Source organism: Schistocerca gregaria, chromosome 10 (assembly GCF_023897955.1).
Source record: "Schistocerca gregaria isolate iqSchGreg1 chromosome 10, iqSchGreg1.2, whole genome shotgun sequence".
NCBI lineage: Eukaryota > Metazoa > Arthropoda > Insecta > Orthoptera > Acrididae > Schistocerca > Schistocerca gregaria.
The window spans coordinates 151,149,451-151,169,333 of NC_064929.1; the positions used below are offsets into that span (position 1 = coordinate 151,149,451).

Below are 19,883 nucleotides of genomic sequence, written 5' to 3' on the forward strand. Positions count from 1 at the left end.
CAAGCCGTTCCACAGGACTACATCCAGCATCTCTACGGTCGTCTCCATGGGAGACTAGCAGCCTGCATTGCTGCGAAAGGTGGATATACACTGTACTAGTGCCGACATTGTGCATGCTCTGTTGCCTGTGTCTATGTGCCTGTGGTTCTGTCAGTGTGATCATGTGATGTATCTGACCCCAGGAATGTGTCAATAAAGTTTCCCCTTCCTGGGACAATGAATTCACGGTGTTCTTATTTCAATTTCCAGGAGTGTATGTTATCTAGGTAAATTTCGAATTCTGAGGTACGCTGTCTCAAGATATATATATAGTTTCTAACTGTAATACTTACTGTCGTAAACCTTTAACATAAGTCTGAAGCTCCTAATGTGCAGAGTATTACAGCATTTTAAATTTTTAAATTTGGTCAATGATTATGAAAATCATTGAAAAACAAATCTTTGTTGTCACTGGGTTCTGAGGTAGTCTCTAAGTAAAATAAATTTATGAATATTAGTGTTGTATTCAAAATGTGACCTACTGTTGACAATAAACTTTTTTCTTGTGAGGCAGTTGTCGGTATGCCCAACTTTTTAAAGAGCTGTCTACGAGAAGGAAGATCAAGGTTTTACATTCTGTCAACATCAAACCCATTAGAGATGGAGTGCACACACTGAATGTTTTAAGGATAGGGAAGGAATTTGGCCATGCCTTCGTAAAGGAACCGTCACAGCATCTGCATGGAACAATTAGGGAAATCATGGAAAACCTATATCTGGATGGCAGTACATGGATTTGAGCCATCATCATCCCAATATCCTAAACACTACACCACCTCGCTCAGTTTGTCTACGAGACTTTCTTGAGAGGGTACAACACATTATTCTCGTTACATGCCTCTATGCAACAGTAGTGTTCTTCTTCAACGACAAGTTACACCAAAATATGATGGCACAGAATGTAATGAATGAAAACAGAAAATGTTAGGTAATTATCTCAGATTTTCATCTCCAAAATATGATGATTTTCATAACACAAAATCTGCAGACCTTGCCTGTTTAAGAGGATTTGTAGTACGTGATTCTCATCAATATAAACACATAAGAATTTAGGCTATTCTGCTTCATTTATTGTTTTTCCCTCCTGCATTATTTCTAGTAGTGCGACAGGCCTTGTGCAAACTCCTACTCTTCACAACTGTATCTCCCTTTCCCAACTTTGAATAAAATCCTTAGGCAACATCCACCTTTATTTGTTTCCATTTTCCTGTTGTATTTTGTTTCTTTACCTTTTCTCAAGTGCTGAAGTTTCTCTTTTAGGCTTGAATTTGATGCTTCAGTTAAGAGGATCATTTCTGCATTGTGTATCGACAATGGAGGGTCATTTGTATTTAATGAGAACAGGAATGGACCCAATATTAATACTTATGGTACACTTGTGGCAACTACTCCCCGTTCAGAAGATGCTGTTTCATTGTGTGCACTCCCTGGGTCTCTTAATGTGAAACGCTGCATCCTTTTTATTATATAAGCACACTACTGGCCATTAAAATTGCTACACCATGAAGATGACGTGCTACAGGCGCAAAATTGGACTGACAGGAAGAAGATGCTGTGATATGCAAATGATTAGCTTTTCAGAGCATTCACACAATGTGCTGACACGAGGAAAGTTTCCAACCAATTTCTCATACACAAACAGCAGTTGACCGGCGTTGCCTGGCGAAGCGTTGTTGTGATACCTTGTGTAAGGAGGAGAAATGCGTACCATCACATTACCGACTTTGATAAAGGTCGGATTGTAGCCCATTGTGATTGCGGTTTATCGTATTGTGACATTGCTGCTCGCGTTAGTCGAGATCCAATGATTGTTAGCAGAATATGGAATCGGTGGGTTCATGAGGGTAATACGAAATGCCGTACTGGATCCCAACGGCCTCGTATCACTGGCAGTCGAGATGACAGGCATCTTATCCGTATGGCTGTAACGGATCGTGCAGCCACGTCTCAAACCCTGAGTAAACAGATGGGGACGTTTGCAAGACAACAAACATCTGCACGAATAGCTCGATGACATTTGCAGCAGCATGGACTATCAGCTCAGAGACCATGGCTGCAGTTACCCTCGACGCTGCATCACAGACAGGAGCGCCTGTGATGGTGTACTCAACGACGAACCTGGGTGCATGAATGGCAAAACGTCATTTTTTCGGATGAATCTCAGTTATGTTTATAGCATCATGATGGTCACATCTGTGTTTGGTGACATCGCGGTGAACACACATTGGAAGCGTGTATTCGTCATCGTCATACTGTCGTATCACCCGGCGTCATGATGTGGGGTGCCATTGGTTAAACGACTCGATCACCTCTTGTTCGCACTGACTGTACTTTGAACAGTGGACATTACATGTCAGATGTGTTATGACCCGTGGCTCTACCCTTCATTCGATCCCAGCGAAACCCTAAATTTCAGCAGAATAATGCATGACCGCACGTTGCAGGTCCTGTACGGGCCTTTCTAGATACAGAAAATGTTCGACTGGTGCCCTGGCCAGCACATTCTCCAGATCTCTCACCAACTGAAAACGTCTGGTCAGTGGTGGCCAAGCAACTGGCTTGTTACAATACGCCAGTCACTACTCTTGATTAACTGTGGTATCGTATTGAAGCTGCATGGGCAGCTGTACCTGTACACACCATCCAAGCTCTGTTTGACTCAATGCCCAGGCATATCAGGGCCGTTATTACGGTCAGAGGTGGTTGTTGTAGGTACTGATTTCTCAGGATTTATGCACCCAAATTGCGTGAAAATGTAATCACATATCAGTTCTAGTATAATATATTTGTCCAACGAGTGTCCGTTTATTATCTGCATTTCTTCTAGGTGTGGCAATTTTAATGACCAGTAGTGTAGCTTATAGCCAGGCCTTTAAGTACCAAGGCATGTCTACTGCCTGCCACATAATCCTCTGCCTTACGGTGTCACGCAGATGCGGTACGGAGGGGCGTGTGGTCAGCAAACTGCTCTCCTAGCTATTTTGCAGACTTTCTATACCATGTAGCCACTACTACTGGTTTGAGTAGCTCCTCAATTGGCATCGTAATGCTTAGTGCACCCTGTATCCATCCTCTCACCATGGAAAAATCCCTGGCAGCCCCAAGAATTGATCCTGAGTTCTCTGTACAGGAGCCATCTACGGTAACTACTCAGCTACAGAGATAGCCCTTTTTTGTTAGATACATCGACAAAAATAATCAATTTTTTTGAAAATATAATTACATACACAGAAACTCTCTCACCAAGCAGTGGCAGGAAAACACACTTGAGAGTTAATAAAATGTGCAAACTTTTAGACCCAGTGCTCCTCTTCCTGGCAGAAGTGTTGAGGCAGAAGGAAGCAGGATGAAGGAAAAGACTGGCAATGATTACAAAATGAGCACGAATGACTGAATGCATCATCTGGTGCAGTCGCCAACGATCAGTCTTTCCTTCCCATCCCACCTGTAAGTCTCCCCTGACCCACAGTTCATTCCGTCTTCAGGCCACAAGTGGCCCATCGGGACCATCTGACTGCCGTGTCATCATTAGATGAGGATGAGGATAGGAGGGGCGTGTGGTCAGCACACCGCTCTCCCGGTCATTATGATGGTATTTTTGATCAAAGCCGCTACTAATCGGCCAAATAGCTCCTCAATTGGCATCACGAGGCTGAGTGCACCCCGAAAAATGGCAACAGTGCATGGCGGGGATAGTCACGCATCCAAGTGCTGGCCAAGCTTAACTTCGGTGATTTGACAGGAACCGGTGTATCCACAGTGGCAAGGCCGTTGCCCGCCAGACCCACAGTCCCCACCCATTTTTCTGTAATTATACCCATTTCTTAAACCTCATTAATCTTTTTCCTTTATCCTTCTTCATTCCCCTTGAACCCTTTTGCCACAGGAAGGAGCCACTGGCTCCGTAAGCTTGCACATTTCGTTAACTTTTGTGTGTTTTCTCCTGCCGCCACTTAGTGAGTAGATTTTTTTGTCTATCATTTTAGTCAGACAGGATGAAAGCCAGTTATCAGAGTGATCTCCAATACCATACAATGTGCACTACCACACAAAAATGTAGATGTAATTATCAGTAAGGCCTCTGATCGTGGCTCACCTCCGGAGGGTTGCACGACGGCGGTGGGCTTGCTGAGGGGCTGCAGCTGGCGACGGCGCTGCTGGCGCTCCCCGTGACTCAGGTTGACGAGGGCCGCTGCCGGCAGCGAGTAGCTGCGCTTCTCCGAACACAGCAGTGACAGTCCACCTGGGAACGCCTCGTCGAACATCACGTCGTGCATCACATCTGCCTCCTTGTCTCCCATCTGCCGTATACCTTCAGAGATGTATGACGGTGAGGTTTTACATATTGTCTGTGTTGTACAACTGAATGTTTGCAAAACACAGTAAATATTCAAACTTCAAACACTTTTTTAAATCCATGAAGCCCCTACAACAGAAGTAGATTATGCAAATGCTACAAAAATTGTGCAACAGTTGGGAAAACATTGCACAAGCTATAAAATCCTAATGAGAACTGGAAAAACAGTGGAGAAGGTACAAAACCTGTGCCAGAGCTACAAAAACCACCAGAGCTACAACAACTATGCAAGGGCTACAACATAGAGCCACAACAACTCCGCAAGAGCCACAACAACTGCGCAAGAGCCACAACAACTGCGCAAGAGCTACAACAAGTTTTGTAAACAAGAGAAACTGCAACATTGGTCATATAAATTTGAACCCATCTTTTTTATTATTGCACATCAATTTCAGTCACACACTGATCATTTTCACTGCAAGACTAAGTCCAGTGGACTCACATAGTCATGCACAAGATATAACTTCAAACATAGATGCTCGTAGTGAAGAACATGTAAACTAGCAGGTAAGATTCAATTCTTAGTTGGCATTCAAATCTAGCCTACTAGTTGGCATGTTGTTCACTATGAACACCTATGTTTGAAGTTACGAGTCCATTGGACTTAATCTTGCCCTGAAGATCATCAGTGCACTGTTTGTCGTGTGGTCATAGTGCCAAACTTCCAAGTGAAATTCAATCTCAAGAGCTACAACAATTGTTCAAGAGCTACAACAACTGCACACAAGCTACAACTAAATGTTCAAGTGCTACAAACCACACAAGAGAAAAAGATAAGCAAGAGCTATGGAACATATCACAATTACAAAGACTTATTGCGATCAGTCAAATGAGCAGATGGAAAAAAGTAAGTAAACGGTTTATAATTTCAAAAGTAATTGTCATAACTTGTAATACATTTATCCCATTGAGAGATAAAGTGGTCAATGGGAAAAATGTTTGTGGTTGTCAACAGAACCACAATAGTACCCGCATGTGCATCTCTTAATCTGTATCAGATGTCTTCGTTTCGGGCTAAAAGAAGAAGAAGGTGGAAATCACAGGTGGAAAGATCAACATTGTCTGGAGGATGTATAAGGGCTTCATTCTGATGTGTCTAAGACAGGTGACTGGCCCTTGTACTAAAAGCAAATTTGCTAGAAATACCTATCAACATAGAAAATTGTGTACCAGAGGGAAGGAAGTCACAGAAGCATCATTTCACACCAGTAAGATATTACGGTCCAGAAGATTAGTGTAACTAAAACTGGGCAAAAGGAACAGTGTGACCCTCAGGACACTGTTATGTACATGTTTCTAGTCACACAATACCACTGTCGTTCAGAATTTTGCAACCGAGTGTTTTATTAGGGCCGTGCTTTTTGAAACTGATAGCCATCTTGATAATTACTCTGTCCAAACCAGCCTCAGTAGTTTCATTCTTTCCTCATCAGCAGCATACCTGCACCTCTCCACTTATTTCTTTACAATGCCATTCACCCTCGTGAGCAGTCTCTTTAACAATACCAGCTCCATCAGTGCCACTACTGAAACCAGTTTATTTCAGTAACAAGCCAGCTGTAACTATTGTTGTGAACAGTAAGTTGTAGTTTGATGGCATCACTACACTCCCACAGACACAGAAATCTCTGTTTCCAGGCAGGCAGCACACTTTGCTAGTAGCATGGAGGTGTGTGACAGGCTGCTCTTACTGATCGAGCTATTTGGGGACAATTCGAGACTGGCCTTAGAGCTACAGCTGCCATACCCCATCTCCAGTGACCCAAACCTCTCCGAAACTGTTTCTTAAACCCAGCTGGACAAATACACCACAGACAATGGCTCGTTACGGCATAAGTGGTAGGTGCATCCTGGAAACATCTCTGTGACCTCAGTACTTCCGTCAGACTTCCCACCTTTGCATCGTTAAGGCATATGTAGGAACTGACTATGCAACATGTTTCAGTGAATATTGTTACCGACCTGGCCTTCTGTTACAGAAATCTCTCTACCAGAATGAAGTGAGCAGCACTCTACTCTGGAGTGAACACTGTTTTGAAACCTCCTGCCAGGTTGAAACTGCTCTGGACTGAAATTCAAACCCCAAAACTCAGCTTTTGTCCCAATGCTTACCAGATGAGCTATCCTGGCACTACAAATAGCCAAGTCTCTCTGCTTACTTCTGCCAGTACATATCCTACCTTCTAAACTTCAGACAAGTTCTCTGGTATCTCTTGCAGGGCTAGCACTCCTGGAAGAAAAGCTCTGGCATAGAAACGGCTTAAACATAGTCTATGGGATTCGTTTCCAGAACAAAATTTTAACTCTGCAATATATTAGCACTGTTCTGAAACTTACTGGTAGTTTTAAATTGAGTGCCAAACTAAGAAAGTTTGGAAAGTAGGAAGTAGGAGAGGTGTTCTAGATGTAGCAAGGTTGTGCGGGCAGGTTGTGTGTCACGCCCAGATTGCCCAGTTGGAATGTTGCCCGCAAAAGTCAAGGTTACAAGCTCAATTCTTGGATGGCACACAGTTTTGGGAAGTTTCAAAATCTTTCTCTCATTCCCTGTTCCTTTTTTCTGTATCCCCCACCCAGCCAACCCTAACCCTTTACTCTTGAGGACAGCATTTACATATCCCAACTTTAAATAAAACTCCCACCCAACTACCACATTTATTTATTTATTTATTTATTTATTTATTTCCTTTTTTTTATACTTTCCAGCTTGAATAATCATTCCTTTTCCTTGGATGAATAACGTGCCAATAGTATTGTCATCTCAGTCTGGCATCTGATGGGCTTACTTTCTCCACCTTTCCTCTTACAAAGATTTTTTTTATCCTTTCTCATCACCTCTGATAGGCAGACATACTACACATATCAAAAAAAGTTTTGCATCACTTCACTTCTGAGAGTTCTGGAAGCTGTACAGAAAATTGGAATAAAGATCAACATAAACATCATTTCCACCCTTTTTATTGCTCATGAAAACCACACATTGCATGTTGTACCACCACACAGCGAGACCTTCAGAGATGGTGGTCCACATTGCTGTACACACCGGGTACCCTTAATACCCAGTAGCATGTCCTCTTGCATTGATGCATGCCTGTATTCGTCGTGGCATACTACCCACAAGTTCGCCAACGCACTGTTGGTCCACATTGCTCCACTTCTCAACGGCGATTTGGTGTACATCCCTCAGAGTGCTTGGTGGTCACATTGTCCATACACATCCCTTTTCAATCTATCCCAGGCATGTTAGGTAGGGTTCATGTCTGGAGAACATGCTGGCCACTCTAGTCGAACGATGTCGTTATCCTGAAGGAAGTTATTCATAAGATGTGCACAATGGGGGCACAAATTAATGTCATTGAAGACAAATGTCTCGCCAATTTGCTGCTGATATGACTGCACTATCAGTCGGTGGACAGCATTCACGTACTGTACAGCCATTACGGCACCTTCCATGACCACCAGCAGCATACATCGGCCCCACATAATGCCAACCCAAAACAGCAGGGAGACTCCACCTTGCTGCACCCACTGGACAGTGTGTCTAAGACATTCAGCCTATCGGGGTTGCCTCCAAACACGTCTCCGGCGACTGTCTGGTGGAAGGCATACGCGACACTCACTCGTGAAGAGAATTTGATGCCAATCCTGAGCGGTAAATTTGGCATGTTGTTGTGCTCATCTGTACCATGCCGCATGGTGCTGTGGTTGCAAAGATAGGCCTCGCCATGGACGTCGGGAGTGAAGTTGCGCATTATGCAGCCTATTGTGCACTGTTTGAGTGGTAACACGATGTCCTGTGGCTGCACGAAAAGCATTATTCAACATGGTGGCATTGCTGTCAGGGTTCCTCCAAGCCTTAATCCATAGGTAGCGGTCATCCACTGCAATAGTAGCTCTTCGGGGGCCTGAGCGAGGCATGTCATTGGCAGTTCGTGTCTCTCTGTTTCACCTCCATGTCCGAACAACATCGCTTTGGTTCACTCTGAGACACCTGGACACTTCCCTTATTGAGAGCCTTTCCTGGCACAAAGTAACAATGCAGATGTGATCAAACTGTGGTATTGACCATATAGGCATGGTTGAACTACGAACAACATGAATCGTGTACCTCCTTCCTGGCAGAGTGACTGGAACTGATCGGCTGTTGGATCCCCTCTGTCTAATAGGTGCTGCTCACACATGTTTGTTTACATCTTTGGGCGAGTTTAGTGAAATCTCTGAACAGTCCAAGGGACTGTGCCTGTGATACAATATCCACAGTCAATGTCTATTTTCAGGAGTTCTGGAAACTGGGGTGATGCAAAACTTTTTTTTGATGTGTGTAAATCTGTGTTGCTGTGCTTTCTATGAACAGGGATCTGATAAAACTGAACTGGGATTATTAAATACCAGCATAAAATAACTTAGGCTAGTTGGAGAAGTTTTTGTTAACTCGCACTTGTATTTACATCTTCACACTTATCTTAGAAATACTTTGACAGTATGGATGCTAATACAGGAGTGGTTTGCTCAATTTTCTCACCACTTTCATATGTCTTCCTCTTATAATGAAAAATGAAAGGTAAGCGGCAGCAGAGATATAAATGTTCAAACAAGCTAATGATCAACACTAAAATACATTAAGACACAGAGATATATATGTTACTATAAATTAAAAAAGTACAGGGATTAATTTATGTTGCAGCCAAGGGAGGTATAACATTCTGCTAACATGTTCCTAATTACATCTCATACACATTCCAATATAATTTACTCATTACATGGTAGCACAGAAACATACTGAAGGGTTCGAGCACTGAATCAACTATTATCCTCCAGTCTACTTCTGAATTGACTGTGTCTCATGCCTCCCCTGAAGCAGAGCTTTGAACAACTTCCCTTTCCTCAACATAGGTTGCTGATGCTGTTTTCAGTCTGAGACAACCTACACTTATCTAACACTGTTTACTGAGATCTCTCTTTTCCCCACTTTGATTAAGTACCTTATTAATAATCTGACTTGCCCATCTAACCTTCATCGTGCTCTTGTAACACAATTCCAAATGCTTCTATTATCTTATTGTCTGACCTGTTTTCTGTCCACGTTTTACTATCATACAAGACTACATTCTAGACAAATACCTTCAAAGGCTTACTAACACTTAAATTTCTATTTAATATTAACAAATTTCCCATTTTCTGAAATGCTGGCAGTCTGACTTAATATTCTCTCTACTTTAGCCATCTTGAGTATTTTTTGCGTAAATAGCTAGAATTTCTTTTCTAATCTAATACCTGCAACACTGGCCAATTTAATTTGACTACATTCTATCACACCTGTTTTACTTTTAAGCCCCTATTACACAATGCACGTAAACCATACACCTATGCACCAGAACCCCAAGTGTGCATATCTGTAACTACAGGCTGGTTCACATAGACCTCATGGAAACACCTGGTGCACATGCATAGTAGATAGTGATAACATGTGAAACGCAAACAGAACTGTCTGATCTCTTGTAAAGTCGTTCATTCTATTGAGAGAAACACAAGGGGGGCCATGTGACATCAGAATGTCATTCGTTCAAATTATTTATGTGACTCAAGATTCCTATTTAAGAAGAAATGTATTGTTATTCTCTTATGTAGGTTACTACTATTCTGAAGCACAGACTCAACAGTTAGTTTTATATTATGACACTTGGTTACAACAAGTATATGTATTTATACTGCATTGTGCACATGGAGGGCTCACTTGTTTTTGGAGCTTTTGCCCTGCCAGCGACAGTAAATCTTCGAATTTGGGCAGAATGATGACGAAAACAAAAAGCCAGATGATGATGAATTCAAGGGACAAAGGCTGGGGATTGTATTCACTACTTACGAAAGAACTGAGGCTTGAAGATCTGGATGAATTTAGAGCTTCATGAGGATGGACATGGCCTGTTTCGAGAAGTTGCTGTCTACGATACAAGACAGATTTAGCACAGTCATGAGGGAGGCTGTCTCACATTCTTGGAAGTAAGAATTAAATCATATGTTTATGCATTTTATGATCAAACTGGTAAATGCCCCGTTATGTTTCAGGCTGGTTGTAACATTACGTTTCCTGGCTACTGGGGAATCTTTTTAGAGCCTGGCCCTTAGCCACAGAATGGCACAGCCCACCTTTTCAAAAGTTGTTGTGGATATGCGCACTGTAATTTGCAACACTCTGAAGGACTGATACAGAAGGGTGCACTTGTGTTATTTTTTCAAGTTTGGAATATATATGTGCTACTCAGTTTTTTGCAATCCTCGTCTGTCACATTCGGCCAAACTGCACCGACTTTCTCTCCTATCACTGCCAGTTTCTCTTTTCTGGCATGCTGAAATAAAGCAAGAGATGCAATCAAATCAAACATGAACTTTCGTAAACTAAGGCATTACTATACAAACTTGAAATCACCGTATAACGTTATATGCATGTTACTCAGAAAGAAACAATTGCCAACATACTGTATTATGATATAGTGGGTCATATATACACCTCTCCTCATTGTATGCCGGAATTAAGATGCTTAAAGTCTCTTCGCTCCATTTCATCTCCAGATACCAAGCAATCAATAGAAAAATGCTTTCATAAACAGCTAGGATAAAAGTCTAATGAAAAAAAGTATTTTTTCTGCATTTATGAAACCTACTTATTGGGAAGGCAGGGAAGGAGCAGGAGCAGAAAATCTCCAACACAAAAATCTGAAATTAGCCACTAGCTGCCGAACAATAAGCAAATAACAAGCAGAAAGCACTGTGTTACACCCTTCTGCACATGCGCAAGTTATCGCTGCCTACTGTGCATGCGCAGATTGACATCAGTTTAGAACTGCTGTCTATTCTGGCGCACAGATAATGTGTCTGCTAATTTTCGTAGATTCACCCGTTCTACCGCTAGATGGCTGTCGGGCTAGACCAGTACCATTTGTGGTGGATCATCGTGTAATATCCACTTTATTAGCATTCATCCTACAAACTCTCTTCAATCCACCATCTGTTCCATTCAACACTCTTTCAAGCCCTTCGGTGATACTCACTTTGTATCTTCTCTATGGACTTTAACCCCTTTACAAATTCATCTTTTGTTCAATGTACAGACTGAATAACATCGGGGCAATGGATGGTCACAGCATATCTGCAAGCTGGGATGATGATAGAAATTTTAGCACATTCACAGCACTTGCTGGTTGGCTGGTTTATTCTGTGTCATCAGGTCCTGCCTTGGAGATACTATGCAAGCCAAGGAATAAGAACGGCCCTGATATTACCAATGACATCACGGAGAAATTAAAAAAAACTGTTATCTACCAGGGACAGACAAATGAAAACCAAACACCTGCCACAACAAGACTGTGGAATGATTTCATTCAAGTGTAATAACAACACGCATTACGACATCCCATTGGGAGAAGAAGCAATCAATTCCTGTTCTGTAGAGGGCATTTAGCCACTGACAGATCACCAACAGCACCCACTCTTGCATTTCCTCATCAGACTGAAACAGACGTACGTGTCTTTCCTCAGGAACCCACAGACATGAAAACTCACGTGGTGAAAGATCTAGGCTGTATGGAGGATGTTGCAGTGTTTCCCAGATTACTGAAGCATAGCCTTCATCCAATTGGCAGTGTGGGGCAGGTATTATCATGCAACAGGACGATTCCTGTCTGACAGCATTCCTGGGTGGTTTGACTTTACGGTACGTCACCGTTACCGACAGTGTCTTCGTAGTGGTGAGCATTGATTGTCATTCTGCACTCGAGGAACTCAATGAGTAGAGGGGGCCTAAAGTCGAAGGAGGAAGTGATTGTAATTTTACCAGGACTTGTGTGAACAGCTTCAGATTTCATTAGTGGGAGTGATGTGGGATGTTTCCACTGTTGGCGTTGCCTGTCCCTACACTGCCAATCAGACAAAGGCTAGAATGAGATTTTCACTCTGCAGCGGAGTGTGCACTGATATGAAACTTCCTGGCAGATTAAAACTGTGTGCCGGACCAAGACTCGAACTTGGGACCTTTGCCTTTCATGGGTCAAATTCTCTCAAACAGGAATCAATCATCTCATTCTCCAGTGGGATAAATGCCTTAATGTGTATGATGATTACCTTAGAATGGAACCATTCCACAGTCCTGTTGTCGTAGATGTTCGATTTTCACTGACTGCCCCTCATATATATTCAACTGGTACCTGTTAAGACATTTTAGATATAGTCCGAATTAATGTATCTATGATGTTCTGAATAATAAGCAAACTTTGTTATGGAAGGTCTTTGTAAATGACAGTACAATACACAACATGTTGTTTATGAGAAGCACTGTATTTATTTCGAGAAATTTATGTTGGTCTCTTAGTCTTAACTTCCAGTGTTAACTGCAGCACTTCAAGAAAGAACATCTGACAAGATACTTACTGGCAAGGGTGATGAAATAACAAGGTGAGCAAATGAACAATAATAAATTGTAGTCTCAGAGCAAACTTGACATCATTACTCAATATCATGCTAATGAAGCAGTGGAACATCGCGTTGTCTTCACAACTACTGCTTCTCATTCACATCTTCTGGTTCCTCTAACTGCAGTTAGGTTTCTGTACAAATTATAGACAGTATTTTGCTCCCTGTATTTTATTCCTGTTAATTCAACATTTCAAATATTGTATTCCTGTCACCACTGACACTAGGAAATCTTTCACTAAATCTGCAAATGTCACACATGATGGTTTGACTTTCTTCTATCTGCCTCCTAAGATAGGTCATAGGATCAATAATTGCCTTGTGTGTTACCGTAACTCTCTGATACCGAACTGACATTCCCCCGAGACCGATCCTAAAAGTTTTTCCATTACTCTGTAAAAATTCATCCTACATGTTATATTCTTGCTTTTTCTTCTTCCCGCTGGCTGCCAATGAAAAAGTTTTTATGGACTGTAAAGCTGTCATTTATTTACTTATTTATTTTTTATTTATGTATTATTCAGCCCTGCTTCAGTTATTCCTTTCTGTCTCAAATACTGTTGACATTATAATTCTAGTTTATCACCTTACCTATGATGGTCCCCCTGAGGCCGAGGGGCACCGTGTAGCCCTCCCGCACATTTATGACTCGGTCCAGTAGACTGTACGTGGCCGTCGTATCAGGCGCGAGGTTCCCGTCCTGAAGTTCGTGCTTTAAACAGACACACATGTTACTGAAGCAAACTCGCCTCAGGTTTCTTTCATGGAATGTCATGACTTGCACAACAGCTATATCTCAGTATATTACAAACAAACAGTTTTAGTCAGATAATGTACTGCTCTCACGTACAAAATATCGCTTACAGAACATATGTCAGAACATGACATATGTATCTACAACAATGCTAAAGGCCGTAAAGAGTTTCACTCACACATAATGTAAAAAGTTAATGGGGTGACACAGACGGTTGTGTCTATGTGATCTTTACGAAAAAAAAAAGCTAGAAAGATGACGCAATGAGCTGCAGACAGACATAACAAAAAGACTTGCACACAGAGTTTTTCGCTAAACCTTCCTCAGAATAGAAATGTGCATACATGCGTGCATCTCGCCCCTCCCCCCGATCACACCCACCCACACCCACACGGAGGGTGAGGGTGAGGGGAGAGGAGTGGGGGAGGAGTGGGGGAGGAGAGGGAGAGGAGGAGGGCGAGGGTGTAGGGGGGGAGACGAGAGGGATTGGGGGAGACGAGGGGGTGGGGAGACGCGTGGGGTGGGGTGACGCAAGGGGGGGAGAGACGAGACGGGGGGAGAGACGAGACGGGGGTCGGGGGAGACGAGAAAGGGGGGGTGACACGAGACGGGGGGCCGGGGGAGACGAGACGGGGGGCCGGGGGAGACGAGACGGGGGGCCGGGGGAGACGAGACGGGGGGTCGGGGGAGACGAGACGGGGGGTCGGGGGAGACGAGACGGGGGGTCGGGGGAGACGAGACGGGGGGTCGGGGGAGACGAGACGGGGGGTCGGGGGAGACGAGACGGGGGGTCGGGGGAGACGAGACGGGGGGTCGGGGGAGACGAGACGGGGGGTCGGGGGAGACGAGACGGGGGGTCGGGGGAGACGAGAGGGGGGTCGGGGGAGACGAGAGGGGGGTCGGGGGAGACGAGAGGGGGGTCGGGGGAGACGAGAGGGGGGTCGGGGGAGACGAGAGGGGGGTCGGGGGAGACGAGAGGGGGGTCGGGGGAGACGAGAGGGGGGTCGGGGGAGACGAGAGGGGGGTCGGGGGAGACGAGAGGGGGGTCGGGGGAGACGAGAGGGGGGTCGGGGGAGACGAGAGGGGCTGGGAGACGAGAGGGGGGGGAGACGAGAGGGGGGAGACGAGAGGGGGGAGACGAGAGGGGGGAGACGAGAGGGGGGAGACGAGAGGGGGGAGATGAGAGGGGGAGGGGGAGGGAGAGGGGGGAGATGAGAGGGGGAGGGAGTGGGGCTGGGAGAGGACAGGAGGCAGGCATGGAGATATGTTTGCAGCTCATGTTGATTTTATTTAAGTATGACACACAAACACATGTAAATTTATTATTCCCATTTCTCTTATTTTCAGACCAAAATGTAAAACTTATGTTTATGCCCATTATCAGACACAAGACTTTCCTCTATGTGCAGTGACAGATGCATCACATCACAACAGTATCACTGACATGCCCGCCACTCACGTTTCACTGTCTATCCATCTATTGTACCTAGTATTTTGATGCTAAATTCCTTAGTGTGCCACAGAAACAGCTGTAAAATACCGTGGATTGCAATAATCTCTCTCTCTCTCTCTCTCTCTCTCTCTCTCTCTCTCGCTCTCTCTCTCTCTCTCTCTCTCTCTTTTAACAATCGTATTGACCAACTAGGATCATGTTAACAACTTCAGTTCCTCTTCTTCCTTTGTTGTTCTTGTATCGTATTTTTTCAGTATTCCCTCATTTTCTCCCCATGAAGTCTCTTCCTTTCTTCTGTCCATGTTGTTCCCAATTTTGTGTTTTTTTCTGCTTTGAAAGCCTTCCAAATTTAGTATTTAATTTTTAAAATGGTTTCTTTCTGTTATTTCTGATTCTTTGATGTTGTTTCTTTCTAGATCTTTCCTTACTACTGTATTCCATGCTGCTGTAAACTTTTTCTTCCAGAAATATAGGAGTATTTGTTTCGTTGGTCTATTTCCATCCATCCGGTAGAGGTGTCCATAAAAGGTTAATCTTCGTTTGGCCATTACTTCAGATATTTTCTCTATATTTTTGTAGATCTCCCCACTACTTCTTATTTTCTAACCATCTGCAGCTTTTATTGCACCCATTATTTTTCTAATAATCCTTTCCAGTACCTCTAGTCTGTCCATCTTATAGTTCATCATTAGGCATTCATTCAAATCCATATAAACATTCTGGTTGTACCACTATGGTGTAGAGTTTTAGTGTTGAAATAATCTACTTATTCAGATTTTATTTGCGGGTTTTATGCTTGACTTTCCTTCTTTTATTTCTTTTGTTTGCTGCCAAAATTCACTAAAAGCAAGTAAACGAATGGGAAAACAATGCAGCAGTCTTCATGAATTTAGTATTCACTAAACCAAATTAAACCATAATGATGAGTTGGATCATCACTGATTATTTCAACCATCTACAGACAAATAAAAAGCATTGATATGTCATGGATTTTACCTCACATTATTATGTTGCAACTTGAATCAAGAATTTGTATGAGTGAAAACACTTCAGTTCTTTGTTATACAATATTCTCATCAGTGAAACCTATATCTGATGTAGTTAATGCTCGAAAATTCTGCTTGCTGCATACGTCCCTTAAATAGGAATTCTATGAAATTCCCCATCCTTCTGACCTTGGAAAGCGCAGTAGAGAGAACAATACTGCAGCATTATTTCAGTGGAAATTTCCAAAATGTGTATCATTCCTATGCTAAACATGAACATGGGAGCCTAATTTGGATCGGAGTATCATATGAAGTGATTAAAGCCAATGATGAACATCAGATGGCAGCAACCCAATGGGAAAAGGATGGCCATACAATTCCTAAACAGAGCTTTAGTTTGCAAGACTTACGAATGTTTGCTGCCCTGTACAGGCGAAAGTGTCAACTTTCTGGTGAGCGTATCTGTTTACACACTGAACGGAACTTATGACAAGAAAAGCACATGATAATTCTTCTGTGGAGCACTCATACGTGTCCACAAAATACAGGTGAGCAACTGGAAAAAAACTTTTTTAGATTCAGTAGTACACTGATGTCAGTGGTGGGAAGGAGATGGCACAGACTATTCATTTTGGGACTATCCATCATTTCAGCAGGAATAGAACTGTGACAACAAAGGATTGTGAGTTGCATACAATACCTTTGTCCTAAAAGCCATTGCAACATGGCAGATACTGTATTGCCATTTTTGTCACACAGCCCCGAGTTGCAATACAATACAATGCTGAGTTTTCAATGCCCGGTTCTGATGAAAAAGCAAGGACACCTGAAAACATCGTCATTGTGAGAGAGGCAGTCATCGGAAGCATAAAAAGATCCACACGTTAATATGCACTCCATCTACAGATGAACTGAGACTCTGTGAGGAAAAAATTGTTATGACTAAATTTACAATTCCATCTTTATAAAATGCTGGTGGTTTAGCAGATCTAAATTACGTACTTCCAACAATGACACAATTTCGCTGTGTGTATGCAGGTGGCCTATGAGGATGACCCTAATGCAATAGTGTTTATGAGAAACGAGGTACATTGCTAGTTAAATGCATCAATTAACAAACAAAACTACCATTTTTGGGCCGCTAAATAGCCTTTGAGGTTCATTAACGATCTCTTCACTCCCCAAATGTGACTGTGTGGTGTGCCATACCTGCTATCGGTGTTCTCAACTGAGGGTTTTTTTTTTTTTTTTGAGATTGTAATAATAATGACTACGAACATTGAACATTATGGGCAAATGCTGAACATTTTCTTTCAGCCAGAGCTGCGGAGATGGCAAATAAACATGCGGAGTGTTTATTTTCAACCAAATTCCCCCAGATGCCTCATTTCTCATTTCGGTGACATGCTGCAGCCACCAAGATCACCAGTCTTGTCTACTCGTGACTTTTTTCTGGGGATATTTGAAAGAGCTTGTCTATGTTACAAGCCCCAAAGTTTAATTGAATTGAAAGCTGTCACTAAAGAAGTGATGGGCTTCACTGACCAATGCTCATTGCACCAAGCTGTGAGTAACTTCCGGTATAGACTTAAAAACTGTATTGGAGAGGACAGCTGTCTCTTGGATGACATAATTTTTTTTTATAAGTGACCATGCAAATGAAACAGCAGTTGTTAAGCTTTGATTTTATACAAATTCTGTTTTTCCTTAACAATTAACATATTACAACTTGAAAACCATATGTTTCCTATAAGTCAACCTGTAATATTTCCACTACAACTGAGGATCTGCCTCAAATGAACATCTGCATGTACACTTGTTATCTGACTTGACTTACCCTGTACAGAAGCCTCGGTTTCACATGCATGCCAACATTCTTGCTTGCCAACTTCTTTGCCTGGTGGGCATCCACGATCTCCATGAGTATTTCACCAACTTCCGGTTCCAAATACTGTGATCCACAGGGCCTCCGTTCAACAGACGAACAGTGCTGGTTGCGGATCCACGTATTTATTTGTGAAACATAGTTCCAGCTAGTAGAGAGAATGCAAATAGGTATGAGTTTTGAGTCTTGCTTGCTTTGAGTGTTACTTTGGGAGTTCGACATAGTAAAGCACAATGTTGCAAAAAAATTACACTCTAAATAATATGGACTGAATTTTGTAAACACTTTCAAGGACGGAATCTTCACAGAGGAATTCCAAAAATAGGAGGATATATTTTGCAGTCAATTCCATCAAAGGATTCAGAAAGCTTGCACAAATTACACATTAGGGAAAACCTTCCTAGTGGACTAAATCAGACAATGGAAAATCCAGGAAGGAATGCAACAATATTATGAGAAGGATAGTTGCTACTTACCATATAGCAGAGGTGCTGAGTCGCAGATAGGCACAACAAAAAGATTCACACAATTATAGCTTTTGGCCACTACGGCCTTCATAACACACACACACACACACACACACACACACACACACACACACACACACACACACAGGAGGCTGGAGTAGGGAGAGGGAGGGATAGCATGGTGGGAGTGACGGACTGCGAAGTGCTGCAAGTTAGATTGAGGGCATGGGAGACATGGGGGGAGGGGGGGGGGGGAGGTAGCGGAAAAGAAGATAAATAAAAAGACTGGGTGTGGTGGTGAAATGACGGCTGTTCAGTGCTGGATTGGGAACAGGGGAGGGGCTGGATAAGTGAGGACAGTGAGTAACAAAGGTTGAGGCCAGGAGGGTTACGGGAACATAGGATATATTGCAGGGACTGGTGGAAGAAAAGAGCTCTGAGGAAAGACACGGTCCCAAAGTGAAAATTCTCCAGAGAAAACAATAAAATTATCAGAAAGAATGGTTTGCTATAGTTTACCTACAGGAAGAATGTCAGTACTTCCAATGGAACCATTTAAAGGTATGTGCAGTATCCTACTGAAGGTGCAGAAGAGATTGCCACACGACTAAAAATAAGACAGGCAAGAATTGCGGATGACACACACCACTGCCTGGCAGCACAGAAAGTGTGGGCTTCTGTAGCCATTGTTATCTCCACTAAAAGTTTTTCAGATGTGTGGCAGCATTGTAGTATTGCCTTTCAGACCAGTTTTTCGGCCACTGTTGCTAGCACCTTCTTCAGGGTGCTATAATTATGATTGGACCACTGCTGTATTCATATTGTACATAGTCTAATTTAATCCTGCTCACAGTGTTAGTTTGCCAGGACTATTACTGAACTATATATACATACATCCACCATGACCAATAGAGGTAATGTAATAACTTCAGTTACTCTTAATTCTTTGGAGTCTCCTATTTATACAGTAGTTCGTCTCCCCCTGATGTTGTTTATTCCTTTCTTCTGTGTACTTTGTTGTAATTTTATTATTTTTTTCTGGCTCAAAAACTTTCTAAATTTAGTATTTTATTCTTAAATAACTTCTTTTAGTTGTTACCTATTCTTTGATTTTATTTTATTTTATTCTATTTCTTGTCTTATTTTTGCAGTCCATGTTATCTTTTACTCATTTTTCCCAGAAGTAGAGCAATGTTTGTTTCTTAGCCTAGTGTCACTTATTCTGTAGAGGTGCCCAAAGATGATTTTCTTTCTCTATGTTTTTGTAACGCTCCTCATTACTTATTCCTATCCAATCCTCTGTTGTTTGTACTGTACCCATTATTTTTCTATTCATGCAACTTTCAAGTACCTCTGTTCACATGTTCTGTTGGCTGGCATTGGCAAATGAAGGGCAAGCAAGTTCAATGACTTGGCACTTTTGTCCCAAGGTGTCCAGTGGCAGCTGAGACAACTCAGTGGGTCATGTGCTTTCGGATG

General features: G+C 42.7%; 1 protein-coding gene across 1 annotated transcript in view; it reads right to left on the reverse strand.

The window, feature by feature from the left end:
* The window catches only part of LOC126293418 (5'-3' exoribonuclease 1), a 188,113-nt gene that overhangs the window by 48,030 nt on the left and 120,200 nt on the right, over positions 1-19,883 (reverse strand). The window contains exons 22-24 of the mRNA XM_049986642.1: positions 17,890-18,085; positions 13,451-13,571; positions 4,136-4,351 (exon numbers count right to left, since the gene is read on the reverse strand). Of these exons, the coding sequence (XP_049842599.1) occupies positions 4,136-4,351; positions 13,451-13,571; positions 17,890-18,085 (533 nt within the window). The remainder of the gene's footprint in view (positions 1-4,135; positions 4,352-13,450; positions 13,572-17,889; positions 18,086-19,883) is intronic.